The 24894-nt window shown below is 43.7% G+C and overlaps 4 protein-coding genes across 5 annotated transcripts; 3 read left to right on the forward strand and 1 right to left on the reverse strand.

Annotated features, from left to right (window-relative positions):
• The first annotated feature begins 11306 nt into the window (after nucleotides 1–11306).
• LOC112884472 lies at nucleotides 11307–11698 on the forward strand. The gene has a single exon (XM_025949864.1). It carries the CDS (start codon nucleotides 11345–11347, stop codon nucleotides 11696–11698), a length of 354 nt encoding a protein of 117 aa, XP_025805649.1. The 5' UTR covers nucleotides 11307–11344.
• A 14-nt stretch (nucleotides 11699–11712) lies between these two features.
• On the forward strand, nucleotides 11713–15644 carry LOC112884469. Of its 2 annotated transcripts, XM_025949862.1 has the most exons (4): nucleotides 11713–12023; nucleotides 12543–12574; nucleotides 14319–14663; nucleotides 14757–15644. In XM_025949862.1, exons 3-4 carry the CDS (start codon nucleotides 14322–14324, stop codon nucleotides 15324–15326), a joined length of 912 nt encoding a protein of 303 aa, XP_025805647.1. In that variant the 5' UTR covers nucleotides 11713–12023; nucleotides 12543–12574; nucleotides 14319–14321; the 3' UTR covers nucleotides 15327–15644. The 2 variants fall into 2 exon arrangements, with proteins under 2 accessions (XP_025805647.1, XP_025805646.1); XM_025949861.1 differs by lacking the exon at nucleotides 11713–12023 and having other exon boundaries at nucleotides 12311–12574.
• Nucleotides 12917–13999, forward strand: LOC112884470 (protein ALP1-like). The gene is made up of 4 exons (XM_025949863.1): nucleotides 12917–13242; nucleotides 13324–13549; nucleotides 13636–13822; nucleotides 13930–13999. Exons 1-4 carry the CDS (start codon nucleotides 12937–12939, stop codon nucleotides 13982–13984), a joined length of 774 nt encoding a protein of 257 aa, XP_025805648.1. The 5' UTR covers nucleotides 12917–12936; the 3' UTR covers nucleotides 13985–13999.
• A 2484-nt stretch (nucleotides 15645–18128) lies between the features above and the next one.
• On the reverse strand, nucleotides 18129–22225 carry LOC112886826 (wall-associated receptor kinase 2-like). Its single transcript, XM_025952827.1, has 3 exons — nucleotides 21265–22225; nucleotides 20644–20751; nucleotides 18129–19331 (listed from the first exon to the last, which is right to left on the reverse strand). Exons 1-3 carry the CDS (start codon nucleotides 22193–22195, stop codon nucleotides 18247–18249), a joined length of 2124 nt encoding a protein of 707 aa, XP_025808612.1. The 5' UTR covers nucleotides 22196–22225; the 3' UTR covers nucleotides 18129–18246.
• Between the last annotated feature and the right edge of the window lie 2669 nt (nucleotides 22226–24894).

Consider the following 24894-nt stretch of genomic DNA (forward strand, 5'->3'; position numbering starts at 1 on the left):
AACTAGATCTACAACTACTGCTATTTCTAGGTTTAGGAGTTCATACTCGTCGATGTCCTCCAGCAAGAGGGGAGTTCAGGTGCACCAGCAGCTTGACGTGCTCCCGTACTCCACCATAAAAAACACACCAAAACGTGCATGAAAAATTAAACCAAGAATATGTATGGATAGAAGATGAAACGCTCTATATTCATGCAAACTTTGAGGTTCAACAAATTACTTGGGTAGCAAAGGATGCAAAAAAAACGAACCAACTCCTAATGTCCCATGCATCAAGCAAAGTTAGTCTAAATATATATATATGTACATTGCCTTCCATAGTTACAATGGGAAATAGACAAAGTTTTTCGGTCCTCATTCATTAAATCTGTAGCTGAATACGAATCCAAATGATTTTTCATTCATATAACCTGCAACTATTTCGTCATCCTAGTTCACACGGGAAGATATGTTGGAACCAATTGGTTTGGGACTTGATTCTTATCTTCCATCTCTTTAGACGAGTGCATTTGAACTAAATTCTTCTGCAAAGAACAATCCCGCCGGTGGCAATGCTTGGAACACAATCGCTATCGCTACCTCTCCCCAACTACTGAACTCTTGCACTATTGAACTATTGTTGGGAACTTTTCTGTTTCTACATTCAGCTACTCAAAATCACGCATGAGCTCACGTGGAAATGTTCCCACGTCTAGATAGCAGCGGCACGTGACAATCTTCTTTGTTGGACTGAATCGCCGAAAGATGAGCATGCTGAATCCGGAGGAGAAAATAGAAAGCGCAGCCAACAGGTTGGCAAGCGAGGCTACGAGGGAAAGCTTATCTATTAATTAATTTAGAATGACCAGGCAAACAGCTAACGTAGCAATATTTTGAACAACTATAAAAGTGGTGACCACAACTATCTAGCCGGTCCCCTTTCTCAACCTTTTGAGAGCATGGTTCAAAGTGAGCTACTGCAGGTTTATTACATGTCATACATCCCAAAATCTTCGCATCTCATCCAAGCCAAAATAAAGGTGCTAGGTTCAGAATGAGCTACTACAGGCTTATTACATGTTACACATCCCATAATATCATCTCATCCAATCAGAACACAAAGTCACCAAAAGAAGGTCACTGATGCACTGCCAGTATGATAGGAAGCATCATCCTTCATAAAAAAGAAAAACAAAGAAAAAAGAACATAAGTATACATGAATACTTGATCATTTGTACAAATGCAACAAGAGCATGCCTTACTCGAAGCAACAAGCATTAAAAGATGAGCTAAACCATGAAGAGAAGCAACAAGCTGACAACAACATCAACAGTTTAACAGTGTGTAATCAGGGCTACGATGTCGTCAGTAAATTTGGCATCTACTTTTGCACATGATAAATAAATAAGCTATCTGACAAATCTTCCAGCAGCACTAATGCTGATTCTGGGGGCATCCTGTTCACACGAATATCTAGATAATCTACCATTACATAATATTACAAACTATGCAAGTGCATGCATAATTATAAGTTTCATATTAGTGTCATTTAGGTATGTATACAACAATAATTTTTTCCTAAACAACTCGTTGAAATTATATTTTAAGAGTATATGAACTAGATGAAATCCGAAGCTAAGTTTAGAGGTTTAGATTTGTATTTTAAGAGTATATGGACCTTAATGGCACCCGACGCTAAATTTAGGAAGCAATATCTGAGTTTCCTTCCTAGACAATGAAACCGTCCCTAAACTTTGGACCGAATCCGAGTTTCCTCCCTAAACAATGAAACCGTCCGCTGGACTCCTAAGACTCACGATACCGGACAAATAGCCTCCCTGACTGGTTTCTCTCAGTGATTTTTCTCTTTTTCTTTGATGTTTATTTTCGCTGAATATTTGAAAAATTATAGTAAATAAAAAAAATTATAAAATAGAAAATCCAATTTTATTGGACTCCACATAAGTAAATCTATGCATTAAACATATTATATGATATAATGTAGTAAAAATTTTTGTTGTACTTTTAGATATATACTTTTCTATAATTAATTCATAGCTACTGTTTCCATGGTCCAATTATAGTGAAATTTTTATGGTGGGCTAATCATTAGATGATTGAGCTGTAGTAAAAATTTCATGCTCATTGGATCATGTATTCTTGAGCAACTGAAGAGTCTCTGATATAGCTTGGAATTTAGTTTAGAAATAAGTGTTTGTTTAGAAAATTTCAGACACATTTCTAGAAGTGAGAAATGATCATGTTACTCCTAATTAACTATCGCAATTGTGATTAAAAACTATGCTGTTTATTTGGTTCCCTATATCCTCAATAAATGCAAACACATTGAAACCAGATAAGTAGCATTTCCTTAGCATTTGATTGGCTCAATGCTCTTCTCCTAGATAACTTTTTTCGGTATTTGATATTGCTTTAATTAGATGAACTTTACTACAATCTAAAAAGAATACTCTTTGTGGGGGACAAAATTTGAAGGCTAAATTTTTTAGACGGTTTGGACAGGACCGTTACTTAGAATTCAGCAAGGCGCACTGAGCGGCAGCTCTGTGGTTCTGCAACAAAATCTATCCTAATTAACTTGCTTAGCAAGGGTGGGCATTTGGTAACGCTAAAAGAACGACCTGGCTTCTGGAGGCAAGCTCAAATGCGTCAGCAAGAAAATGCTTGCCCAGTGTTAGGCGAGCTGAATTAGCTCTCCCTCCACATCAAGCTGGTGGTTCCTGCAGAGAATGTAGCCTTGCATGCAGTTACACCCAGGAACCAAACAAGAAAGCTCGCTTGCCAAGGCATTGTTCTGATGAGCTTGGTATTAGATAGCTTTGCAAGAAAAACGTGCTTAGATACGGTTGCTAAAAAATTAGATAGTTTTGCAAGGCAAGCTGCATGAGAGATCCAAACACGGCCGCGCGTGCCAACAAAAACACGTGATGAACATAGGGTTGTAATTTCTCTAAACTTTACTGTCAAGGCAACTGAAATAGGTGCACTTTGTTTACATGTGCCTGCCTAATTCTACAGATACATGAACAATTGAAGGGGGGTCATTTCGGTACTGTGATGAAAATAATGAAAAAAGGTTCGCTTTGGTGCTTTTAGAGTCGCAGTAGACCTGCTTGGGGACATACTAGCCTCTTTTGTTGGCTGTGTATATGTATTGCAGTTCCAGATTAGGGTGATATTTAGCTGTGCACTTATGCTTCTTACTTCTCTGTCCAGACAGGTTAGGCGATATATTCAGATCGAAGTTGATGTACAAATGATAGGTAGCTGAATAACAAACCTATCAACTGATGCTTTGTCTGCTAAGCCTGATGAAAAAAGTATACGTTCAGATCAATCCCGAATAGATGGGATGATTAATCATGCATAGCAAAAAACAGACATCGTGATCACCACCATAATTAAAATGGTTTATAAGCCTATTCATTGCGGCAGCATGGTGATCACCACGATAGGTTCACATTTATCATCAACAGGACGGCCGCATCTACTTCTCCTTGAGATACCTTGACAACTTGCGGATCGGAAGTGGACTGGAAGCGTAAGAACAACCACCACGGCAAGATAAACACTCGCGCAGCAAGCAAAGTCAGATAATCAGAATCAGAGCCACATTCTCTAAACCCTAATAACTTCGCAGATTTCTCTAAGAAATCTCGCACACATCCTCTCTAACCCAAACCAACAGCGAGGTAGGTTGCGCTGCGACTCGCACAGGCCATCTTCTGGCTAACCCTGACAACCCGTAGGTGTGAAAAATGAAACAAATATAACCCTAGTCGGGTGCAATCGGGGATACAACACACTAGCAGAGTGCATCAGACGACTCGCGCCCGCGGCGTGGGCGGCCGGAGGCCCTCCTGCGGCACATCGCCGCAATCAGAGACGAGGAGGAGGAGCCGGAACGCCCCCCACGGAGCACCTTCGCCATCGCCGTCTTCTTCGGATCTTATCTCTCTCTCGCTCGATTTCGCCCTAGATTTCTTCTCTACTCGAAATCACCCTCCTGTGTCGGAATCAAAACAGGTCGGCCCATCTTTGACCCAACAAATTTTCTAACCAGCCTGTTCCCTCTATGGGCCGAAAGGGGCCGGCGGCCCATGTCGCTACATACCGTCGCCTGGGCTAACAAGGGTCGCTCACCCCCGGCCGGGTGCAGCCAGTCCACCAAAACTGAAAAGTGAAAATGCTCCAAGCATTTAAATGAGCTGTGGCGTGCGATGACGTAATAAGGCCGAGACGCTTGCTGAGTGAGTGTTCTTGTGTCCTTCGCATGACCCAGCTAGTGAGCGAGAGAAGCGAATGCCGGCCGCTACATGAACATGATGGTGTTTTCACGGTGAAATCATACGGCAGATTGCCAAGCATTCTAGGCGGGGAGAAAGAGGTAAACGAAAGTTGGCACCCACATTTACTTTTATGCGCCAGGTATCACAGATCACATGATAAGAAACTGAAAATAGCTAGGGGCGAAGAAAGTTGCAGCCAAATTCGAGACCATCCAGCTTGCGTTTTGTACGAAGAATATTTATATAGGTTATTAGATTTTCTATTCACGTAAAATTTTTATTTATTATATTTTTTGAGAACACGCACGCCACTAGTCATTAAGATATTAGATTAAAAAGGATTAAAATAAAAATATAAAATTCTTGCGCTGATAGAGTGATGGGCCACGATTAGGGCCACTTCGTCGGAATAGCATCTGGGTTATGAAAAAAATTTAAGAGGGTATAAGGGGGATTTGGGCCACGCGTAGGGACGTACGTGGCCCTAGTGGCCCAAGGTCCAAATCCACCAAAGGACGAATAGATGAACAGAAGCGAAGCCGTGGATTATTTTTCCGATGCATATGTTCTAACCCCACCCCTGGAGGCTGACGTGTGCGTACGGCGAGGTACAGACCCAGGAACGCTTCAAGACCTGGGGTTCCGCGAGATGGTTGACGTATGCGGTCTTCCTGACCTCGGTTATGAGGGCTACAGTTGGACTTTTGAAAAACGAGTCGCTGGAGGCTCCTATTGTCGAGTGCAACTAGAGAGTGCTTTGGCAATGACGGACTGGAGTACTCGCTTCCCGACGGCACAGCAGCTGCGTCGGTTCCGACATTGCTTCATCCTAGGATAGAAATTTTCCAGTACGGTTGGATACGGATGAGAAAATTCTAGAGTTAGATACTTTGTAAAGAAGAGTGTGGATGTTGCCACGTGGCAACACCACAACAGCCATAAGCACCTTTATAAATAGACGTATTCCTCTCCCCTCTTGCCATACTAAGACGTAAGAGGTCTCTAAGTAGGAGGTGGTATGGTAGTCATGTCTTATAGTTGTTTTATGATAGGGTACACGTAAAGAGTGCAAGAGTTTTATGTTGTACTAAGTTACGCTGAATAAAGAGTTGAGTTCTATTGTATAGAGTTGGTCTCCCGTGTTGGTGTCTAGGTGAAGATCTTCTCGGTATACCGTGAGTATAGGGTCCGCAGAAGAAGTGATATCATATTACTTTGGTACCGCTTAGATTTTCTCAGAAGTCGGTGTTAAGGTCAGGAGCACCAATTTCTCAACATGGCCTACTCTTATTTTGCCCGTGGATGGTGCTGAGCTTAGTTCGTCAGATAAAGCAAAAATACTGCAGCATGCCACGCAGAAGTCAAAAAAAATCTGATCACATAACCATCATGAAAAATATCATACAAAGGTATCTCAAAATGTATCACATCCTGAGATACAACAAATAGTATCACAAAATGAAGTTTAACTTGTGAACAAAAAGGTCCAACTCAACAGCACAAGTTAACATAATTATTGGGAACTTAGTTCATCAGACAAGAGCACCCATCCTCCAAAAGATACGAAGCATTGTCGGTGACAGACTAAGACTACTGGAACGCAAAAAAAGAATGGGAAGTTAGCTGGTGAATAATATAACTATAGCCGAAATGTAAAGAAATTAAGGTTATAATTCGCTAACGTTCTTCACATTCATCACCGTCACCTTCATCTTCACAGCCTCAATACTTCTATCTATTTTACCTTCTCACGGACCGCAGCAGCATCACTATAAAGGGTGTTGGTCTTCACCACCAGTCTTCTAACACTGGAGGTACCTTTATAATAACAGCAAACACAAGGCTATATAATAGCCACACCATGTAAACAAAAACTTGCAATCATCTTCCAGATATTGGACCTTTTCTGAAAGAGCTTCTTAACTGTGAGAAGTACTCCTGACATTGCAAACCATTTCAAGTTTTGAAATATAATGACATCGACTAATGGCAAGTCAAAACTGCTAACCTTCGTGGGAGAAGGACTGGTGGGTTTGTAGGAAATTAAACAAAACCACTTGCCTGGTAGTGCCCTCGGCCCCAAGATGGCATGAAAATGTAGTCCCATTGATCCCTTGAGAAAGAGAGAAAGAGTAGCAAAAGTGCAAAACCATATATCTAGTTATCAGATGCAGCTCAAACCAGAACATATCTGATAATAAATTATATTATCAAAGTGCTTTATTTAGAATAAAACTACAATACGAGTCATATTCTCAACAAAATATGCATACGAGTACATTCATGTAAATGAAAATCTTTCCAGGCAAACTAGTAACATGTTGCAAGTTTGAAAGCAACGAACTTGAAAAAAGAAAGAAAGAAATGCTGCTACAAGATACGTGAACCTTAGTGCACGATAAACTGTGTGAATGAATAGAGAAAATCAATTCTAACCCAAGATTCCAATTGCCAAATTTGTTGTGCCATTAACAGAATGCACAATTCCTATTCAAAGCAAGGCATATTCAGATTAACCATAATTCCACATATGTCCCCTCCCAACTCTTTTGTGTTTACCCCAAAATTAGATCAGTAGTAGAAAGAAACCTTAGTTGCTTTGTTCCCTAGTTCTATTTTCCCTACTCTCAAAGAGATGTGCTAGCGAGCCTCGAGCGCTAGTCTCACACACCTTCCAATGAAACTTGTGTCTATGCTCTCACACGCTTTCCCACAATACAAATCAGAGTGTCCAGGAGTTTGCTTTTTATTGTATATCAGCTCGATGTAATTTGACAATTTCTCCATACAATTTCTCCATACCGCCAGGGGCGGCCTAGAGCAAGTCCAATAAACTCGCCTTATAAACAAGCCACATCACCAATAAATGAACTTAATAGACAAGCAGTACAACAACTAGTCTCTCACATATTCCAACATTTAGTTTTAGTAAAATCTAAATGGAAAGGCCTCTTCATTTAGTCTTAAAGGGAGAGCCCACATTTTTTTAAATGAAAAACCTGATCCCACCGGATTTCCAAATGGAGAGGCATTGGTTTTTGAAAGGACATTCATCCTCCTAGTGGGTTTTGTGATGTAATGGCAATCTAGTTGAAGTTCTAATGTTTATAAAGTATGAACACATATTATAAATTTTAAAGGGTGATTGGCGACCCCCAAAATTGAAGAGAAAAAGGTGTCTGATTCTTTATTCAAACAAGCGAATATTTAGTTATATTTTCTTTTGTAATTGAGTATAGGATGTCGTACTATCAAAGGGGATCTCAAGTGTGTGTTTTGTAGGTGTTTCAAAGTTCAAATAGGACCACTAACATACTTAAAATCACTTTGCACTTGCACGTGTTGGGCTTACTTGTTTTCACGTTGTAAACCGGCTCAGCCGGTCCATATCGGCTCATATTACTTTAGCCCATGGTTTTGCTAGTTCAAACATTGCTTAGCCTGTATGAACCGGCTGAATCGACTTAACTGCTCGGAAGTTTTTGAAATTTCACCCATGACTCAAGCTCATCCGATCTTGACAGGCTCAGTCGGTTTTGTACTGTAACGCCTAGTCTGTAGGGTCTCAGGAATTTTCCTTCACACCCTCCCTCTTTACTCTCTTGGCCATTTCAACCCAATCTAACTAATCTAATTCCGCAAGCATTTACTCACCCTCTCCCACTCCACTCTAGATCATATCTTTGACCTAGATTTGAGTGGAGCTTGTGAGAGACCTTGAGGGTGAGCTCGTGAGCATTTACTCCATCCTTTGAGCTTTGAAGTCATCGATCAAGCATCACTCGGATTTGTTACTCTTGGAGCTTCTGGGCTCCTAGACGGCTAGGCGTTGCCGTTGAGCACTCAACTCGTCTGGGTAGCCCTGGCAATGCAAGTTTGTGTCACCCATTCTCGTAGAGGATCTCATAGTAAGTAACTCAATCTTGATCTTTGTGGTTGGGTGAGAGAGGAAAAGGATTAAACGATCCGGCTCTTTGTGGGCTCCTCAATGGAGACGTAGCTTCGTTTGTGGGAGTGAACTTCGGATCTAAATCTTATGTCTCCTTGTGTTTCTTTGTTCTTCATGTTCATATACTTGCTCTTTGTTGACTCGTGGCTATTCTAGCCCAATCTACTTGTTGAGAGTGTTTGAGCGTAGGTTGTCTACGGACCTATAAGCTTATACCTCTACAAGGCTGAGGTAACTCATAGATTTAACTTCTATTGGTTAAATTTGCTTGGTAATTCAAATATGTGGTTTAGAGCCAACTGAACCGATTTTCTACTCTCTGTTGTTGGTTTTGATTGAATTTCCAGAAATGCCTATTCGCTCCCCTCTAGGCAACATCTAGGGATCTTTCAATTTTTCTCTTGATGCGCGCAGTTTTTCTCTTGTAACGGTTGGTTTTGCGTTGGGGACTCGACTGTCTCTGGTTTTGGGTCTAACAACATCAATTTTCTTGGGTAGGCGCGGGTTTCACACAGTTCTGAACTCCCAGAACCAGTTCCCGGTGGTTTTTACGGATGAAAGTCAATGAAACGATAGAAACAGTTAGGGACGGATCTTTCCATTGGCATTGGGGTCACAAGACCCCGATAAAATTTCATAAATCCTATAGAAATCTACTGTTTATTAGTACCGTTGACCCTGTTCATATACGTGGCAATCCCGGTGATATTTGTAGCTGGCTTCACCCCTGGAAACAATCCACTCTTTAGAAATAGGGATAGGGATAGAAATAGAGATAGATTGATAGATTAGAGATCAAGCTTTGGGCCTAACATTCTGTGCATTATTTTCGTTCAATGATAGATCGCATGCATGTTAATAGTCGATTTAGTCTGTGTACATTCATAACTTTATATTTATGGTTGGGATCTACCTATGCACGTGTACTTATATAGTTCAAGCCGATATAAGATTGTTTTGAAAAACTATATGGATAATAATTGTAGTAACTAGATGCTCGTAGGGTTACATGTTTTGCAATCCTATATTTCATTTTTTTGTAATAATAATAATAGAGAAAAAAATAGTCGGGTTGGTGGTGGTCTAAGCGAGGAAAAGAATGAATATGTATCGTGGGCTTGAGGAGGGCCTGCCAAATAGAGGCTGAGACGAGAACGGCATGCCTGGCTGTTGCCTTGTCGAAGTCAGAGAGCAATTAAGCTCTCTTTTTTTTGAACGATATATCTGTTGCGGGGGTCGGTCGAAGAGGGGCAACTAAGAGAGAGAGAGAAGTTGAGGACACATCCAAATCGATCGAGAGTGCGAGAAGACGAGAGGAGGTGATGGCGGTGACGTTGGCAAAGGCGCTCCAGCGTGTCCTCTGGTCTGCTCCCGGCGATTGTCCGCCACGTGTCGCACACCAGTACATAAAGTATTTGTGCTCACACCTCAATTTTCAATGATGATCGCTAGCATAGATACCTCATATTTGTGCTGGCGGTCAACATAAGCAACCATCAGCATAAATCGATTTATACTGGCAGAAGTGACTGCCAGCAGGTCACTTATGTCGATCGCGAGCATAAGTTGTTAAGATAAAATTAAGTAATTATTTCATGTGAAGTCGGATGAAGATAAATTCTATGTGAAAGTTATAGAGCTCAAAGAATCAAACTTTATATTCGTTACCATTTTTAAATCAATTTTTAAACCTTATATTCAAGTTACAGACAACCTAGGTAAAGTTATAAAGTTGGATGAGATCTAAACCTTTGTAGTTGAAAATTTTTCGTTCAAGATCTAGGCCAAATATTCATTACCATTTCTGAAATAAAATTTTTAAAACAAAAATTTTATTTTTTGAATGTTTTAAACAACCTCAGATGAAGATGAACTTTATACCAAAGTTGTCGTTCTCGACGAGATCCAAAACTTTATAGTTGACAACTTTTTAATTTGAAAAAATTTAGAATGTCAACATATAATATAAGATTCGGAAAAGTGATATAAAAAAATAGCATATCTCAGAAAGAGAAGATGCAATGGGTACGTGAGATGATATGAAAGCAACGCAGGTCTCGGGTTCGAATCACACATACCGCATGTGATCGAAAAAATACGTAACTTATGTCAAATGATGGGCGGTTGGGTGTAGATGGTTACTAAAATCGAAAATATTTTTTCATTTTATTTTTATATTTTAAAATTTCCAAAGGATTAGAATTGATTTGTACCGGCGGGTTCTTAACATGACTGAGAGCACAAATATATTTATGAACGCGGTCATGCACCCATCAGCACAAATACTGATTGTACTAACATAATAACATAATATCGCTATATATCTAGACATAATGTATATCTAAACGTATAGCAAAATCTACGTATCTAGATTTGCTAAAAAAATCTAGAATTTTGGAACGGAGGCGGTACTAACCAACCTATATCTGATGATGAGTAATCATCATGCAGCTGCAGCCTGATCGATGCCCTCAGAAATTCACAAGGGATTGCCTTAGAAAATGCTTATCTATGGAGTATGACTTATGTACTAGTTTGTGAAGTGTGACTACCGTTAAACTATGGTCATGTAACCTGGAGCATCGTGTGATGTAAACTGTTGTACCTGATGGAGTTCGTATCTTATCTTGCAATGGTAACTGTTGCTAACTGTGTTACATGGTTGTTCCTGTCTTTTGCTGTGTTATGTTTCATCAACTTTCTCTAGGATCCATGTCTTTATCTCTTCTGAGAACGGTGTTGGATGTTCAGACTGTTGTGATGTTATATTACTTTTTTTTGATCTATCTAGAATCTTTCTCACTGAACCAAACCGAAGGGTATTATGGTCATTTTCCCTTTCCCCACACGTACGTCACCCTAACGCGAAAAGCCCCAACCAAACCCAAGAAATTCAACGGGGCAGCAGCCAGCCTCCTCGATCTCTTCCCGCCTTCGCTCACCTACTTCCCGGCGGAGTTCCTCCACGTACTCCACCACGAGCCCACGAAACCTCCCCACCACCCACACGACGCGCGCACCCACTTCACCTCCGCTCGTCGCAGCCATATAATAACCACCACCGAGATCGAGCAGGCGCAGCACCGAGCAAGCGCGCGGCCGGCGATGCATCCGCTGGTGGAGGCGCTGGTGGGGGAGCGGCGCCACTGGGCGCCGGCGGTGCGGCACGCGGCGGCGTGGGCGGGGGCGCTGGCGCTCGCGGTGTCCGTGGCGTCGTTCGCGCCGGAGGCCGCCTTCGTGTGGGCGCTGGCGGGAGGCGGCGGCGGCAGGGCGTGCGCGGCCGGCGCGGTGCGCGTGCCGCTCGACGGCGGCGGCGACCACGCCTGCGTGCCGGCGCGGATGGCGGGGCGCTCCGGGGTCGACCTGCTCGTGCCGCCGGCGTTCGCGGGGCTCGCCGTCGGCGCGTCCGCGTGCTTCGTCAGGGCGCTCGCCATCGGCCGCCGGCACGACGAGTACTAGCCGCCCTTGGATTGGAGGCGCCGACGACCTGGTTGGGCGAACGGATGTCGTCCTGCACCAGCTCGTACTGAATCGTAGAGAGTCAACATGTTTGGTTCGCGTACTTGAACGGCTCGTCCAGGACCACTTGGTCTAGATGCTTCGAATATTCTTTATTGATGCTGCACCAGCCCGTCTGGAAAAAAATACCGCACCACGCGGTCCAGGACAGCGATCTCAGCTTTGCTCACCTCCCCGTGAGTTTTCTCACCGCAGCAGCCCGTGCTCGTTCCTCTCTCCCTCTCTCTGCTGGGAGCTCTTCTCTGCTGGGAGCTCTTCTCCGACGGTGCGTCCCCTCGTCCATGTCTCCCTCCCCTCGTCTCCCTCCCCTCCTCTCCCTACCTATGGGTTCTGAACCACCAGATCTGCTATGGCTACCCCAGATTCGAAGATCTGAACCACCAGATCCGCCATGGATCTGCCTATCCCCGTTCCCAAATTGGTGCTTTGAGTCATCCCAACCTCCTGCTCCATCTGCGCTCTCCCCAAATCCCCATCGAACCGGCGCGCTCCCCGAATCCCCGTCGAATCGGCGCTCTCCCAAATCCGCATGGAACCAGCGCGCTCCCCAAATCCCCGTCGAATCAGCGCTCTCCCAAATCCGCATGCAACCGGCGCCCTCCCCAATCTTTCTCTTTCTTTATTACCTTGGTCGGCAGCCATGCATGTTGCCGTGCATGCATGCAGAGGGTGTGCTGGTCAGCAGCCTTGCTGCAACCAATGACCAAAGGATTTAATATATATTTTTGTTCTTTTCCAGATTTTCAGAGTGTGCTAACAATGAATCAATGTTTGTTTGATGCAGGGAATTTTGGATTGAAGTTGTTTCTGTTGAAGGTATGAAAAATATGAAGGACCTCACCCCTTGTATATGGGTTTTTTATTTTCTGCAAAGTTCTAGCATGAGCATTAATTCTAGTTCTGTTATGCTATTATATTTTGCAATATTTGATTCATGTGTGTACTGTCTTGGTGCTGTAGATGGATAGAAGGAAGCTAAATAAGAACAGAAAATTAGTAAAGGTTATTTTAAGTGCTGCTGCGTATGCTGCTGCTTGCATGACAGTTTTGTTTGTGAGCTCGATGGTACTTAACAAGAAAAGAAAACGAATTACCTACGGGCCAATGGAGGAGAGAGATAAAACTAGAATTGACTACCTAAATTCGAAGATTTACAAGGATGATATAACATCACAAAAATGCTACGGCTCAAGAGAGTACCTTTCTTTCGATTGTGTCAAGTGTTACGTGAACGCTCATTGCTTCGTGACACCTTACATGTATGTGTCGAGGAACAAGTTGCAATGTTTTTGAACACAGTTGGACACAACTTGAAAAATAGACTAGTTGGTACTAATTTCACTAGGTCAGGTGAAACAGTTAGCCGGTATTTTGGATTAGTTCTTCATGCTATAGGTCAGCTAAGCAATGAGCTTATCCGTCCACCTTCATTGGAGACCCCTTCCAAAATCGCCGGAAACCCAAGATGGGATCCATATTTTAAGGTATACAGCTGAAACTGAGTTATAGGTGGTTAGAATTATTGCTTGTACTTGTTGATTCCATTTTGTACTATATCATTATAGGATTGTATTGGTGCTATTGACGGAACAAATATAAGGGCATCTGTTAGTAAGTCTATGGAAGCAGCCTTTCGTGGTAGGAAGTCATTTCCTACACAAAATGTGATGGCAGCGGTAGATTTCGACTTGAAATTCACCTATTTGTTGGCTGGTTGGGAGGGGACAGCACATGATGCTGTGGTTTTAGCAGATGCACTAGAGCGTCCGAATGGCCTTCGAGTCCCTGAAGGTAACATATTTGTTCTAGAATTTTATGCCCATAACAGTACCGATTCATCTGAACCTATTTTTGACTATATATTGGTAATATCCTAGGAAAATTCTATTTAGTTGATGCTGGATATGGAGCAAAATCTGGCTTCATGCCACCTTTCCGTGGTGTAAGGTACCATTTGAATGAGTGGGGGAACAATCCAGTTCAAAGTGCAGAGGAATTATTCAATCTCCGGCACTCTTCTTTGCGAGTAACTGTAGAGCGTGCCTTTGGATCACTCAAAAGGAGGTTTAAAATTCTTGATGATGCAACCCCATTCTTTCCTTTTCCGGTTCAAGTTGATATTGTCATAGCTTGTGCCATTCTTCATAACTGGGCTCTTTCTCAAGGAACAGATCGCTTCATCTTACCGGAAACCAATTGGACTCCCAACTCTCGGAGGACAGCTAGGCAACTCGCAAATGACCATAGGGTCATGGTTGATAAGAGGCAAATGATTGCTGAAACAATGTGGGCAGATCGTCAAAACTACTATAGTCATCAGTAGTGTGGTATTTGTGTATCAATAAATAATTTATGTAATAGCAGAACTTGAGCGATGTGTATTTCTAATGTTATGTACTACTTATTATAATGCTGTACTATTTTTTTGGACAATTTAATTACTGTTTTGTTATGGTTCTTATGACTCAACTGTGCTGCCTATTCACTCATTTTACTTGTTGCTGAATATTTATAGTATATTTTAGTGTCAGTTTACCATTGCACTCTCAAATACTTGTAGGAGATGGATCTTGACCAGCAGGCCGACAACTTGGGTGCAAATGGTGGTGGTCTTGTATGGCCAAGTGCCATGTCAAGCTACATGCTCCAGCACTTAGCTCAGCTTGTGTCCAGTGGTATGAAAACTTCAACAGGTTTCAAACAAGTTCATCTTAATGGTTGTGCAAGAGCTTTGATGGAGAACATGGGTTATCATGTCACCGGCACTCAAGTTGGTAATCATTTGAGGAAGTGGAAAAAGATATATGGAAAGATTCAGAAGCTGAAAAATTTGAGTGGAGCACTTTGGGATGAAGAAACTTGCACTATAAGTCTCGAACGAGAACATTACCTTGCTCACATTCAGGTTAGTTTTCTTCTACAATTGCTGTCATATTTTCTGCTTTATAATTGCTGCTACATTCCTGAAATATGATACCATATATGAATTATGTGCTAGATTCATCGTGACGATGCTAAATATCTGAACTGTCCAATAGAGCACTACCATGAGATGGCAACTATTTTTGGCAATAGCTTGGCAACAGGTGCATATGCTAAGGGGGCTAGTGACCCTCTTGCCTCAGAGGTGACTGCAACAGCGAATGCATCACAAGAGACTAAAGATGGTGCTGAAACAAATGAACAAGGAGAAGGTTCACCACTTGAGGCTGAGGAGATGACATTTTCAGCTAACACAAATGGTGCAGGGAGCTCTGGAACTAAACCACCACCAGCAAAGAAGCATAAAGTAGCTGCTGTTGAGGATCCAAATATTGCAATGGTCAGTATAATGAGTGAGGGTCTTGGGAACCTTGCAGCAGCCATAGAGAAGGTGGGGAAGGAAGATGATGGCATTCCTGAAGGGTTGTATGATGACATGATGAGTATTCCTGGATTTGATGAGGCGCATCTAGATCACTACTATGCTTATTTGTGCGAACATCCATCACTTGCAAGGCGCTTCTACAATATGCGTTTGTCATCAAAGATGGTGTGGGTTGCGAGGTACATCAAGGAGCACCTTTGAGGAGAACCTTTGTGGTCCTGATGAGTAGGTGCTAAAGTGCAGTGTATTTTGATAACCACCAAACTGTTAAAAATGGTGGCTAAAGACAAAGCACATGTGATGCTTGTAGTTGTTAGGTCGTCTTGGTGATTTTGGTATATATTTTGCTAACCCACTTGTTACAGTGGTGGTTGATGGCATGTAAGCACGGGTGGACATGCAATGGTAATTGTTAGGATGATGTTGCTGTAGTATATTTTGCTAACCACAAACTTGCTATAATGGTGGTTGATGGCATGTAAGCACGGGTGGTGGTTGCTATTTATGGAACTTGGTATTCTAAAATTATATTTGCAACTATTTTATGGAAATTGAGATATAAACTTTGGTGCTGTATGTGTTATCTAATTTCATAAGTTGAATTATGTGTGATTACGTAGAAGTAAAGATTTGTACAGGTAAAGTTACCACCTATGGTACAGGGGTGACTATACCCAGAACCATTCATTCAACCAAACAAAATCTTATACCATCCTGTACCATTCCATCCAATGAAGCAAACAAAAAACTGAATTGTTTCATACGTGCTACCAAACAGACAATTTGAACCAAACCATCCAGGACCATTCGATCAGCTTGAACAACACATGCAGGATAGAATCTATTCATCCAACCAAACACTACCTAAAGAAAGAACCGCTCGCAGGCTGGGATTTCGTTCGGTTGATCTTGCTCCAAAATACGCTTCTCTGTTGGACAAACATAATCTTAAACAGATGCGTTTTCCTTCACTTTGGCTTCCTTTTTGCGATCTTTTTCTCTGTGACTTGTACATAACACGTCGGTTAACTGAAACTTTGCTGCAAGAACAAGACATCATTGCAAACATACAGTTGAAAAATGTTCATATACATTCCTACGTACAACACGAATTATCACAGATCAATATACAAGTTATTGTGTAGATGCATTGGTCAACTCAAAGCAAGCCAGCATGTTTTATTTGTCAAACCTGTATTTCTTTTTTCTTGCGAAAAGTCAAACCTGTATTCCTAATATAATCTCAAACTAGAAGCAGCTCACCGGTCATCTGACATCAAATGCAAGTTTGGTCAGCTATCTTCTTGTGGAGAGTTCCTAGTAGAGTTACCCGGAAGAGGATGACTATATACGTTAGCGTTAGCGCAGTCCGGAGTAATATCCACTACCAATCCTTAAACTTGTAACGTTGTGTCATCCCGGTCACTAAATTTAGAAAACGCACAACCACGTCCTAAACTTGCTAATTGTAGCATCGGAGCCCTAATCCTTTATAACTTGTGTTAAGCTGCTTGCGTGGCATGATGACCTTCCGGACTCCTGACCGTGTATCTCCCCTCTCTCTCTCTCATGGAGAGCCGTGACTCCCAACCGCCGCCGCCGCCCTACTCCCTCCCGAGGCAGATCGACACCAGGCAATCCAAGCCCACATCCCAGCAGCAGGAGCCCTTAGAGGTGAGGATGAGGTCAACGAGGTGGACAATGTGGTGACGAGGACGAAGACAAATGCAACGCCGTCAGCGCCGCTGGCTCGTCGGTGGGCCCGAGCGCCGGCGCCGGGCCGCCGGTGCCAGAGGAACGGGGCTGGAGACCTCCACTTGTGCACGCGGAGCAGGAAACCGTGCCTTCCGCCGAACTGAGCGGCCCTGGACATGCCCGCACTGGTGATCTCCACCTGCTCAGGTGCTCGAGCTGCGCGTCGCCGGCCAACAGCAGCGCGTTGTCCTCACTACTCCTATCGATTCTGCTCATCTGCAACTGCATCCAAAGACGCCACAAGCACAGCACCACACACCAGCCATTCCATCTCCCACAAGTCATTCCTTTTCTTTTCCCCCATCAAGCCAGCAGCTTGTGCGCCTCTGTGTTCTCGCTCAACGCTATGGCCATCTCCAAATTGGCAGCACCAGTAGTTCACTATCCTTCCCAATTTTCCCTTTCGATTCCCCTTCTTTATTTGTTCATCTTCTCCTCAATCCAGAATAGACCAACCACCGGCACCTTGCTCCTCTGCCGCAGCAGTTTCAAGCAACCAGCAGCGGCGGTAACCAGAGCAGCAACACAAGCGCCGTCAACTGAGCTTCTGGCTCGCTGCCTCGATGTTCAGCAGTAAGTGGCAGAAGTGGAGGCGCAAGCAGAAGATCAAGAAGCATGAGGCCGCAGGCAGCAAGGCTGCGGCAGACGAGTGGAGGACTCCCCCGCGGCATCGTCGAGTGGTCAAATCCCCGTGGAGGATATGAGTCCCTGCTCGAACCCGACATCGACACCAATATCCTCGGCCGCTGGTGGCAGCGCAGAAAGCGAGCGGGAGGAGGATGCGAGTGTGCGACCTCCATTGCCGCTGCTCATGCCGACGCAGCGGCGTGCGATGCGATTCATGGGCCCTACCTGTCGGATCCACGTTATAGTGCTGACAGCGTGCCACGCAAGCGGCTTAATACAAGTTACGAAGAATTAGGACTTAGATGCTACAATTAGCAATTTTAGGGATCTAGATGTGCGTTTTCTGAGTTTAGGGAGCGGAATGACATAACCTACTCATAAGTAAACATGATTTGTATGGTGTTGATCATTATGCAGCCAGAGCTCTTGCTGATCAATATATGAGAGCAAACTTAGTATGGTGTCTTGCCTTGTCAAGAGCACCTGAGACTTGTATGATAAGTAAACATGATTTATATGGTTTATTTTAATTTATTATCGGTATGAACCTGCAATACTATGATGCTTTGTCTGTCAAATCTGTATTCCTGACAGAAAGTAGTAACAGATAGCTCATCGGTCATCTCACTGATCAGTGCAAGTTTATTTGGTGACCTACTAAAAACTAGCAGAATTAGTACGTGTAGTACACGGTAACACCGTATCTCCAACACCGTACACTACACAATCTAATCATGCTTCAATTATCATCACTAACAAGAATAGTGATGCCGTCACCTGACACGCACATCTTCCTAATCCTGTCAAGCTCCTCGGCGACCTCGATCATGGAGGGCCTCCTCTCGCCGGACATCTCCAGGCACCGCTTCGCCAGCGCCGCCACCATCTCGATCACCTCGCCTCCGACTTCATCTTTGATCGGCGCGTCCAGAAGCCCGCCAAGCCTGCCGTCCCTAACGGAGGACAGGAAATGCGCGGCGAGGCTCCGCTCCTCCTCGGGCGCCGCCATGGCCAGCGCCTTCCTGCGCGTGAGCAGCTCCAGGAGCACGACGCCGAAGCTGTACACGTCGCTCTTGTCAGTCAGCCTGCACGTCTGCATGTACTCCGGGTCCAGGTACCCGCGCGTGCCTTGGACCAATGTTACGAGATGCGAGTTGTCAGTAAGCGCCAGCACCGATGCACCGAAGTCCGACACCTTCACGGTGTAGTTCTCATCAAGGAGTATGTTGGGAGACTTGACGTCGCCGTGGATGATAGGCGGCGATGCCATGGAGTGCAGGTAGGCCAGCGCCTCCGCGGCCTCATGCGCGATCTTCAGCCGCACGGCGAACGGTGGCGGTGCGCCATCGCGGTGGATGAGCTCGTACAGGTTGCCGTTGGGGATGAACTGGTACACAAGCATGGGCACCTCCACCTCGAGGCAGCACCCGTAGAGCTTGACGATGTTCCTGTGGTTCACCTGCGACAGGATGAACATCTCCTTGCCGAACTCCCGCCGCTGCCGCTCGTCGGCGGCGACCCTGCACCGCTTGATCGCCACGGCCCTCCCGTCCTTGAGGCTGCCCCGGTACACGGTGCCATTGCCACCCTTGCCGAGCACGAACCGCTCATCGAACTTGTCGGTTGCATCCTCGAGCTCCTCCTCTGTGAACAGCGTGAAGGAGCGTCCCTGACCCTGACGCGATTTCATCTCCTCGAAGAGGAGGAAGCCGCCATGCTGCTTGAAGTGCAGCCGCTTGACCGCGGCGAGCCGCTTCTTCTTTCGAATTGCGTACGCGCAAGACATGCCGGTTCCTAGCAGGACCACGAAGATGCAGCTACCCACTGGATAGGATTAAGCACAAAATGCTTCATGTTAGGTGGAAATATGATGCCTTCCTCATGCGCTTAAGATCATTGAATGTTTTACAATTTTAATTGTTGTTTGCACAAATCTAAGAGAAAACTAAAAGCAGATGAGTATAAAGCGAAAATGTTTGTGGGACCGTAAAAAAAAATTTCGCGACAGGGTTAAATATTTTCCTGTCTGTTTTCTTCCCTATTATGCAGCTACAGTTGTTATCTATAACATGTAAAATGTGTAGCATCACCTACGTTTGTTTAAGTAGAGAAAAATATGTACTGTGTGAGCTTAGCACTATTACACCGGAAGAAAAACTACTAAACGTTTTTGGACCCGGGTAATGTACGGCCGGCCGTATGTTAGGCCCGCCGTACGGCTGCTCCTTTCAAGAGAAGTCCCTAATCACGATTTTCTATTGTGGTAGTTTTTCCACTCCGCTCCACTTCCACATCGTGTATAAAATACACGAGTTCAAACAAAAAAATTGTAGTTTCAATATCGAGAGTCCAAATCAAAACACGGTGACACACTTGCACTTGTTTCAATATAAGCTTCAAAATAAGATCCTACACCACTATATTCCAAAGATATATTTTTCGTGGAAGAAAATGTTTTTTAGTGTATTCCAATTTACTTATGAATTTTGCAAAAGTTGCTCATTATTTTACAAAATGTTGCTTGACTGGCCTAAGTTTATTAAGTGGATATTGATGTTGATATTTAGAAGATAATTGAATGATGTATTAGAGAGGATAATGGCAAACAATTGTGTTGGGGTAGGTGAATGTTCATTGCATGATCAGTGATAAGTAATCTTAGCAAGTTAATTGAGCATTTTTAATAATTTATGTTGGTATTTTTCTAATCTACATAAATAATTTATATGTATTTAAAAAATATTGTTGAAACATATGCGAGTGACGTCTTGTTTTGAAGATCTTTTCAAAAGAAATAAAGCTGTGCAATTAGAATTCAAATTTGACGGCCGGTTTGAGAACTACAATTTTTTTAAGAAAAAGTAGTAGAAATGAAAATGCTTCTCCGTGAACACCATCCCCTTCTTGTGATTGTGGGGCTGGAGGCAGCGGGCAAGGCACGTGGGCCGGGTCTGAAATGTCACCTTCTACCTTAAAGTCTTAAATGAAATATGAATGATAGATAAAAATGGTCGTGCAGAAAAGTAAACGTACGATCGGTCTGTAACTGGTCTTTACCAATATTTTTTGCAGGCTAGAACGAAGCAGAGATTGTAATAAAGCATTGAAGGCATTATTGATTATTGATTTTCCGTACCTATTCCCAGTAGCCATTTGAGCTCGTAGCATTCGTGGCTTCCAGGGGTGTTGCGACAGATACTACGGGCAGGGCATGTCCGGTTTGCTGCCTTACACTCGTCAATATCTGCAGAGGCAAACCCAAAATGATTTGTTTCATGCCTTATGAAAATTTTCATTACCAAAATTTTCATGTCTGGACTGTATGAATAATGCCACGAATTATCACTTAGATGACCCTGTGATCTTATCTTGCATGCTATTACTAATTGGATTTTTGAATCTCCATGTTAACCATAACGAAGCAATATAAAATGAAAGAGAGAATTCGTAGAAATTCCCACCAAAAAAGTAAAACGTATAATGGACTGAAAAAATATATTTTTATGCTAGATAAAGTTATTATTTGATGAGAAACAAGGACATATTCATGTGAAGGGGGAAATCCCACAACTAACTTAAAAAATTCAGTTTAATCGGATTACTTAAGGTGCATTAAATAATCTTGCTTAACCTAGAGTGTTTAGGTTTAGAACATCAGAAGTAGATCAGGTTATTGATCTGCACTCTTGAATTTGAGATCCGTCCAAAGGTTTTAGAAAGATTATTTATGGAAACATAAATTGGAAAAAAGAATTACCTTTGCAGCCATCAGGATTGTAAGGATTTCCATCGTAGCCTTTGGGGCAGCTGCATACATACCCAGCGCCGTTCTTGGCGTTGGAGCACTCGCTGTTGTGGCAGGCGTAGGCCGTCCTGTTCTTCTGCGCCGCCTCGCACGTCTGGTTGCCCACCACCCAGTCCAGCACCATAGGCACCTCCCAGGAGCCGCCGGCGCTCAAGAGCTCACCGGTGGTGACATACTTCGTCCGGAACTCGAAGGCCTCCTTGTCGACCACCATGGCGTAGATGCAGGGGCTCGTCGGGCCGAGCCCTGGGATGTCGCCGGCGGCGCTGCTGTCGTAGCCGACGAAGGACAGGTCGAAGGACAACCCCGGCGGGAGCGGCGCCTGGCAGCAGCCGCCCAAGTTGCTGCAGGAGCCGTCGGCCAGGTACCGCACGCCGCGCGAGCACGTGGCGTTGCACCCCACCAGGTACTTGTCGTCGGCGCCGCCGTCCCGGGTCCAGATGTACCCGAACGCGTTGCAGCCGACGACGGTGAGCCTGTTGTCGTCGTCGGAGACGCGGAACGTCGTGGACTCGTACGACCAGAGGCTCTGGTTGCCCATGGACCCGGACGTGGCGTTGTAGCACCACGAGCTGACCATGCTCCTCACGTGGATCTTCCCCCGGAGCACGTCGATGTGGAGCACCTCCATGCCGTCGACGATGGGGGTCGGCTTGGGCCGCGGCGCGCCGTCGTCGGTGCGGTGGCTGCAGGTGACGTTGAAGGGCTGCTCGGTGCTGCTGCCCGGCGTCTCGAGGTAGCCGTGTCCGATGCCGAACGGGAACGGGATGTCCACCCCGCCGCACTGCTGCTGCTGCTGGCGCTCTATGGCGGCTGCCGCCGGCAGCGGCCACGGCGACGAGACGAGTGCAACGATGAGCAGTGGAAGCAGCATCTTCTTCATCTTCTCAACTGTGCTCAAAGTCCGTGGCTTCCGAACTGGGTGGCAACATGTTCTACAACCTGTGGTCGTATATATAGATGCTGGCCGGGCATATTCGTACGCGCCACTCCAAAAGATTGGCATTTCAGGAAATACCACTACTGGTTCCGTTTTTCCACATGAATTTAACTGATCTTGAGATTCCTTAGCTAGCTTGAGGAATTTAAACTAATCTCCTTATTACCTAACACGCGGTAACTGGGTCAGGCCATGGCTAAGCAAAAAATAGAACTTCACCAGTAATGAAACAATACGTACACATGTGCTAATCGAGGAGCTGGTATTTGGTACGCGCTCAAGGAGAAATACAGTTATCCATACAAACTCATGATTGCATCCACTGAATGCTTCAAAAGCTATGCACAATGCTCACACTTCCTTCAGCCCCCTTTTGCTAAAGCTACGGTCTTTATTAATAAGGACGAACTAAAGCGATCGAGGTTAGGCAGCAAGCTAGGCTTCTTGGAAGAGATCATTAGCCAGCAAGCAAGCAAAGAAAGGGACCGGCCATGGTGGAGGAAACACGTATTTGTTTTTTATGTATACTTGTACATCTTTGCTGGGGGGTCAGCACTCAGTAGCCAGCATGCAGGCACAAGCACATGCTAAGTCTGTCAACTGTTCATACATACCCCACTTCTGTTTAACTAATTCTCAGTGGGCATAAAGTGAGCTCCGGCTAGCTGTTTCTATGAAACGTCCAGAGTGTGGATGGATGTCAAGGTACTGCACGCCAGATTCTTGGAAGAGAAGCCTATGTTTTTTTAACCACGTGATGAACAAGTGTGTTATATTATACATATCAAACAAAGAAGAGAAAAGGCTAGACGAAGCATCACAGTAGAGCGCACTCTCCGTTATTTATTTTAACCACCCACCCAACGGATCATGATCATCATGGCCACAACACACGCATTATTAGATTTGTAGCTCCAGGTAAGGCAGGCTGGGCAGTTCATCAGTTGCCATCCAAACACGGATCGGAGACAGTGACCAGAGCCTGATGAACCCCAAGCCACACAGATCGATTATTGCTGTTGCAACTGAAGCTTAGTTCACATCGGTTATGGGTCATTTTAATTAAAGACTTGAAACACCTGTGTTGTTCTTGCAGCAACCTACGCTTCTCTGTTTAGGAAGCGTACTTCAAAGTTCAAACGCCCACTCTCTTTCTCTGCGGTGGCATGTTCCGTATGTTCACGGTTATTCAGATAGTCGATCAGCTCAGGATGAAAAATAAACGTAACTTGTTTCCCCCATACAAGACGTGACACCAACAATAATACAAAGTAATGTATCATCAGTCGATCACTACCATGATGTTGTGTTTGTCAAACATGTATATTCCAATGCGTAAGAGCAACCACACTTGAAGTAAATGGTTGTTCTTGTAATAGAAACAAAAAATTAGCGTTCTACGCTGCTCGTAATGACGGGTGGGTTATTTTGTTTTATCTTGTGTAAAAAGGAAAGGGAAATTTGATCGTCGTGATGGAGTTAACTAATGAGAGCCTATAAATTCAGCGGTGTATATATATCGAATAATTTATCACAAGATCTACAATGACCGCCTTCTTGTTTATCCATAAACATGGGAGTCCAATAATGCCCGTGGGAGGTATGAGGCGCTTGAGGGAGTAGATGTAATTATATTTGGATCAGGATATAATAGCTCTGTAATATGTTCCAGACTCTTTACTCTTCAGCCTAGATCTCCTCTGTTAATCAACAATAATTTACATATGGTTAGGTGTGATTTCCTTATCATTTACAAGATAAGAAGAGTAGCGCTACTAGAAAAATAATGCGCTTTCATCGCGCACATTAGTACCTGGTCCTGTACTAAATTTGCCACGGAGCCATTTTTCGGATTTTATGACACATTTAGTACCGGTTGTTGCAACCGGTACTAAATGGTTTTGCATTTAGTACCGTGAGCACGGTACCGGTCAATTCAACCGGTACTAAACGCGTCATATGTCCGGTCACTACCGGATTTACCTTCTTTAAGCACTCGGCAAAATGTAAATAAAAAAATCCAAAAAAAAATAGAAAAAAAATTTATTGGGGGAGGCATGCACAGCTACTAACCCATCTAACAGGTTGCACATTTTTTTCAGCAATTTTCTTCCATAAATTGTTGATGATAGATTTTGAACTCACGACCTCTTGCACACAAACAACTCCCTCTACCACTGCACCATTGGATCAAGTATGTCAACATTACGTTTTTATTCTCCACATATTATAATTAACCGAGTGTAAATTGTTTGTTTGAGATAGTAAATAAATTCAAATGAAAAGGTTATTAACTACAAAGTGGCATAACTTTTTGAGATCTACAACTTTTATTTTGGTAGTTTCTTCATCCGAGATCGTTTATAAAATTTGAATTTCAAATTTGAAAACTTCAAACGTATTTTAATATGACACAATGATTTCAAATCAAAAAGTTGTCAACTACAAAATTTCAAAACTTTTTGAGATCTACAACTTTAATTTTGGTGGTTTTTTCCATTCGAGGTAATTTGCAAAATTCGAATTTTAAATTTTTAAATTCAGATGCAGTTTTTGTTGATAAGACGACTTCAATTTAAAATGTTGCCAACTGTAAAATCTTATAACTTCTCAAGATCTACAAATTTTATTTTAATTGTTTT

This window comes from Panicum hallii, chromosome 3 (assembly GCF_002211085.1).
Source record: "Panicum hallii strain FIL2 chromosome 3, PHallii_v3.1, whole genome shotgun sequence".
Classification (NCBI taxonomy): Eukaryota; Viridiplantae; Streptophyta; class Magnoliopsida; order Poales; family Poaceae; genus Panicum; species Panicum hallii.

Excerpts from the sequence above, each read along its gene's own strand:
- LOC112884472 (XM_025949864.1), top strand. The coding sequence starts at position 11,345 with ATGCATCCGCTGGTGGAGGCGCTGGTGGGGGAGCGGCGCCACTGGGCG.
- LOC112886826 (XM_025952827.1), bottom strand. The coding sequence starts at position 22,195 with ATGAAGAAGATGCTGCTTCCACTGCTCATCGTTGCACTCGTCTCGTCG. Across the intron at positions 20,752-21,264 it reads CAATCCTGATGGCTGCAAAG|ATATTGACGAGTGTAAGGCA; the intron begins GTAATTCTTTTT and ends TTGCCTCTGCAG. Across the intron at positions 19,332-20,643 it reads CAAATGGCTACTGGGAATAG|TGGGTAGCTGCATCTTCGTG; the intron begins GTACGGAAAATC and ends AATCCTATCCAG.
- LOC112884470 (XM_025949863.1), top strand. The coding sequence starts at position 12,937 with ATGCTACGGCTCAAGAGAGTACCTTTCTTTCGATTGTGTCAAGTGTTA. Across the intron at positions 13,550-13,635 it reads TGGCCTTCGAGTCCCTGAAG|GAAAATTCTATTTAGTTGAT; the intron begins GTAACATATTTG and ends GTAATATCCTAG. Across the intron at positions 13,823-13,929 it reads TTTGGATCACTCAAAAGGAG|ATCGCTTCATCTTACCGGAA; the intron begins GTTTAAAATTCT and ends CTCAAGGAACAG.
- LOC112884469 (XM_025949861.1), top strand. The coding sequence starts at position 12,419 with ATGCAGAGGGTGTGCTGGTCAGCAGCCTTGCTGCAACCAATGACCAAA. Across the intron at positions 12,575-14,318 it reads TGAAGTTGTTTCTGTTGAAG|GAGATGGATCTTGACCAGCA; the intron begins GTATGAAAAATA and ends AAATACTTGTAG. Across the intron at positions 14,664-14,756 it reads ATTACCTTGCTCACATTCAG|ATTCATCGTGACGATGCTAA; the intron begins GTTAGTTTTCTT and ends ATTATGTGCTAG.